The sequence below is a fragment of the Ursus maritimus genome, unplaced genomic scaffold (assembly GCF_017311325.1).
Source record: "Ursus maritimus isolate PB19 unplaced genomic scaffold, ASM1731132v1 scaffold_30, whole genome shotgun sequence".
NCBI classification, from domain to species: Eukaryota; Metazoa; Chordata; class Mammalia; order Carnivora; family Ursidae; genus Ursus; species Ursus maritimus.
The window spans coordinates 33,859,145-33,864,409 of record NW_024425564.1 but is presented as its reverse complement, the minus strand read 5'-3'; the positions used below and the strand labels follow the sequence as shown (position 1 = coordinate 33,864,409).

At 39.9% G+C, this 5,265-nt stretch overlaps 1 protein-coding gene across 1 annotated transcript in view; it reads right to left on the bottom strand.

Annotated features, from left to right (window-relative positions):
* The window catches only part of DNAH8 (dynein axonemal heavy chain 8), a 224,806-nt gene that overhangs the window by 160,369 nt on the left and 59,172 nt on the right, over positions 1-5,265 (bottom strand). Inside the window, exon 23 of the mRNA XM_040645126.1 lies at positions 3,732-3,736. Within this exon, the coding sequence (XP_040501060.1) occupies positions 3,732-3,736 (5 nt within the window). The remainder of the gene's footprint in view (positions 1-3,731; positions 3,737-5,265) is intronic.

Sequence of the window (5,265 nt, the reverse complement as noted above, 5' to 3'; positions counted from 1 at the left end):
ATTTCTTTAAGTATTAAATTTACTAACTTTTTTATTTTATGTGTTGAAATTTTTTTCTTCCACTCTGGTCTGTTCACTCTTTAATGTTGCTTTTCAGACAAAAAAAGTTCTTAATTTTAATCTAGTCAAACTTCTCGTCTCCTTCCTTATGGTTTATGCTTTCAGAAAGCATACCCTAAGCTTGCCTCATCCCTCAAACACAGCTAGATAATTATCAAATAATTCTGAACAGCCCAGAAATCAATCGGAGGACTAAGAGAACAAACTGCATATCGAGAAGTAGAAATGGCCACATCATAGAAGGAAGGAGCTGCGGAGAGGTGACTTGGGGGAGAAAAGAACTACAGGTGCTGCAAAGGGGAAGGAGCCCTGATTGCAGAGAGAGGAACAAGAGAAAAAGAGAGAGAGAAAGAAAGAGTGAAGCAGCAGGCAGGGGGTTGCACAAGAAAAACTCTTCCCCAAAACCACTGACTGGGAAAAGGAGAGGGGCTGACTACCATAAGTCTTTCTAAGCAGTGGAGCTCGAAGTCTGAAGTTCTAGACATCTGCACCATTGCTGGGGTTGTGCCTGGCAGGCTTAGTGGTGATCTGGTGGGAAAGGAAGGCAGAGGCCCAAGAGTGTGCAGCGTGGTTTGAGGATCCCCTGGGTCATGTGGGGAGAAACAGTTTCCCTTTTGGAGAGTACATTTGGGAGTCACGGCACAGCCTCTCCGGGAGACTCTATGAGTAGGGGGAAGAAAAGAACAAAAGCAACAAAGACTAAAAAAGAACAGAGAACATTATCAGATATACCAACTTTACAGGTAACACAATGTCACTAAATTCATATCTATTAATAGCCACTCTGAATGTAAATGGACTAAATACTCCAATCAAAAGACACAGGGTATCAGAATGGATAAAAACACAAGATCCATCTATATGGTGCCTCAAGAGACTCATTTTAGACCTAAAGACACCTGCAGATTGAAAGTAAGGGGATGGAAACATTTGCTACAACATGGACGGCACTGGAGGAGATAATGCTAAGTGAAATAAGTCAAGCAGAGAAAGACAACTATCACATGATTTCTCTCATCTATGGAACATAAGAACTAGGATGATCAGTAGGGGAAGAAAGGGATAAAGAAAGGGGGGGTAATCAGAAGGGGGAATGAGAAACAGGAGGCTATGGACTATGAGAAACAAACTGAGGACTTCAGAGAGGAGGGGGGTGGGGGAATGGGATAGACCGGTGATGGGTAGTAAAGAGGGCACGTATTGCATGGTGCACTGGGTGTTATACAGAACTAATGAATCATTGAGCCTTACATCGGAAACCGGGGATGTACTGTATGGTGACTAACATAATATAATAAAAAATCATTAAAAAAAAAAAAAAAAGAAAGAAAGTAAGGGGATGGAGAACCATCTATCATGCTAATGGACATCAAAAGAAAGCCAGAGTAGCCATACTTATATCAGACAAACTAGATTTTAAACCAAAAACTGTAACAAGAGATGAAGAAGGGCATTATATCATAATTAAGGGGTCTATCCATCAAGATCTAACAACTGTAAATATGTATGCCCCAACTTGGGATCACCCAAATATATAAATCAATTAATGACAAACATTTAAAAAATTCATTGTAATAATACAATAATAGTAGGGGACTTTAACACCCTACTTAACAGCAATGGACAGGTGATCTAAGCAGAGAATCAACAAGGAAACAGTGGTTTTGAGTAACACACTGGACCACATGGACTTAACAGATAGATTTAGAACATTTCATTCTAAAGCAGCAGAATACACATTCTTTTTGAGTGCACATGGAACATTCTCCAGAATAGATCGCATACTGGGTCACAAACTAGCCCTCAACAAGTATAAAGACAGTGAGATCATACCATGCATATCCTCAGACCACAATACCAGGAAACTTGAAGTCAACCACAAGAAAAAATTTGGAAAGACCAAAAACACATGGAGGCTAAAAAACATGCTATTAAAGAATGAATGGGTCAACCACAAAATTAAAGAAGAAATAAAAAATTACACAGAGGCAAATTACCATGAAAACACAATCCAAAACCTTTGGGATGCAGCAAAAGCGGTCCTAAAAGGAAAGTATACTGCAATACAGACATACCTCCAGAAGCAAGAAAAGTCCCAAATACACAACCCAACGTTTTTCCTAAAGGAGCTAGAAAAGGAACATCAAATAAAGCCTAAAGCCAGCAGAAGAAAGGAAATAAGAAGGATTAGAGTAGAAATGAATGATATAAAAAAACAGTAGAACAGATCAATGAAACTAAGAGCTGGTTCTTTGAAAGAACTAATAAAATTGATAACCCCCTAGCCAGACTTATCAAGTAGAAAAGAGAAAGGGCCCAAATAAATAAAATCATGAATGAAAGAGGAGAGATCACAGCCAACAGCACAGATATACAAACAATTATAAGAGATTATTATGAAAAATGATATGCCAAGAAACTGGGCAATCAAGAAGAAATGGACAAATTACTAGAAACATACAAACTACCAAAACTGAAATAGGAAGAAATAGAAAATTTGAACAGATGCATAACCAGTGAATAAATTGAATCAGTAATCAAAAATCTCCCAACAAACAAAAGTCCAAGGCCAGATGGTTTCCCAGCGGAACTCTATCAGACATGTAAAGAAGAATTAATAGCTATTCTTCTCAAACTGTTCCAAAAAATAGAAATGGAAGGAAAACTCCCAAACTCATTCTACAAGGCCAGGAATACCTCAATTCCAAAACCAGACAAATACCCCACTAAAAAGGAGACTATCCATGATGAACATGGAAGTAAAAACTCTCAAAAAGATACTAGCAAATTGAATCCAACAGTACATTAAAAGAATTATTCACCACGATCAAGTGGGATTTATTCCTGGGCTGCAGGCATGGTCAATATTTGCGAATCAATGCGGTACAGCACACATTAATAAAGGAAAGAATAAGAACTAGATGATCCTCTCAGTAGATGCAGAAAAAGCATGTGACAAAGTACAGCATCCATTCTCTTTTTTTAAAGATTTTATTTATTTATTTGAGAGAGAGCATGAGCTAAGGGTAGACGGTAAGGGCAGAGGGAGAGGGAGAAGCAGGCTCCCTGCCGAGCGAGGGAGCTCCATGCAGGGCTCCATCCCAGGACTCCGGGATCATGCCCTGAGCTGAAGGCAGACACTTAACTGACTGAGCCACCCTGGTGCCCCACAGCATCCATTCTTGATAAAAACCCTCCACAAAGTAGGTATAGATAGAACATACCTCAACATCATAAAGGCCACATATGAAAGACCCATAGCGAATAGCATCCTCTATGGGGAAAAATTGAGAGTTCTCCTCTCTGGTCAGGAACAACACAGGGACGTCCACACTCGCCGTTATGATTTAACATAATACTGGAAGTCTTAGCCTCAGCAATCAGACAATGAAAAGAAATAGAGGCATCTAAATTGGCAAAGAAGTCAATCTTTCACTATTTGCAGACGACATGATACTCTACGTAGGAAATTTGAACAGACTGATAACCAGCAAAGTAATTGAATCAGTCATCAAAAAACTCCCAACAAACAAAAATCGTAGATGGCTTGACAGGTGAATTCTAGCAAACATTTAATAAGGAAGAGTGAGTACATATTTATCGCGAACTATTCCAAAAAAGAAAAGGAAAACTTCCAAATTCACTCTATGAGGCCAGCATTACCCTAATACCGAAACTGGATAAAGACACCACAGAAAAAGAGAACTACAGGCCAGTATCTCTGATGAACATAAGTGCAAAAACCCTCAGTCAACACTAGCAAACTGAAACCACAATACATTAAAAAGTCATTCACCACAGTCAAGTGGGATTTATTCCTGGACTGCAAGGGTGGCTCAATATTCGCAAATCAATCAACATGATGCATCACATCAGTAAGAGAAAGGATAAGAACCACATGATCATTTCAATAGATGCAGAAAAAGCATTTGACAAAGTACAACATCCATTCATGATGAAATCCCTCAACAAAGCAGGTTTAGAGGGAACATATCTCAACATAATAAAGGATCTATGAAAAACCCACAGCTCACGTCATCCTCAAAGGGAAAAAACTGAGAGCTTTTCCTCTAAGGTCAGGAATACGTCAAGGATGTCCACTCTCACCACTTCTATTCAACATAGAACTGCAAGTCCTAGCCACAGCAGTCAGACAACAAAAAGAAATAAAAGGCATCCAAATCGGTACAGAAGAAGTAAAACTTTCATTATTTGAAGATGACATGATAGTATATATTGAAAACTGAAAAGACTCCACAAAAACAAAAAAACCTGATAGAACTGATAAACCAATTCAGTAGAGTCTCAGGATACAAAAAAAATCAATGTACAGAAATCTGTTACATTTCTTTTTTTTAATAATTTTTATTTTGCTATATTAGTCACCATACAGTACATCCCGTTTTTGATACAATGTTCCATGATTCATTATTTATGTATAACACCCAGTGCACCATGCAATATGTGCCCTCATTAATACCCATCACCAGCCTATCCCAATCCCCCACCCCTCTCCCCTCTGAAGCCCTCAGTTTGTTTCCCAGAGACCAAATCTGTTACATTTCTATACATCAATAATGAAGCAACGGAAAAAGAAATCAAAGAATTGATCCCATTTACAATTGCACCAAAACCCATAAGATACCTAGGCATAAACCTAACCAAAGAGGTAAAAGATCTGTATTCTGAAAACACTTAAGACAAAAATTGAAGAGGACACAAAGAAATGGAAAAACATTCCATGTTTATGGCTTGGAAGAACAAACATTGTTAAAATGTCTATACTACTCAGGGGGCGCGAAGGCACGAGAGCGCGGGTGCGCGTGCACGAGCGGCGGGGCTTTCTCCGGAGCCGTCGGAGGGAGCCGGAGCGCTTCTCCTGAGTTGGCGATCGCTCAGTGGTGGCCCAACATGCAGAAGTGAGTGAGTGGTGAAAAGCAGCAGAGCTGATGGGTCATGAAGATGTAAGTGCGTTTGAAGGCTCTCACACCCTTTACTCCAGGTTACCACTTTGGTGTCAAAAGTTCCCATGACTGAGTTAAGATGGCGGAGGAGTAGGAGACACCGTTTTCAGCCGGTCCTCCGAGTCGAGCTGGATAGGTACCAGACCAGCCTAAACAACCACGGAACCAGCCTGAGACGCAGGAAGACGCATCTGGATCTCTACAAATGAACATCTCCAGCGCTGAGTATTGAGGTACGAAG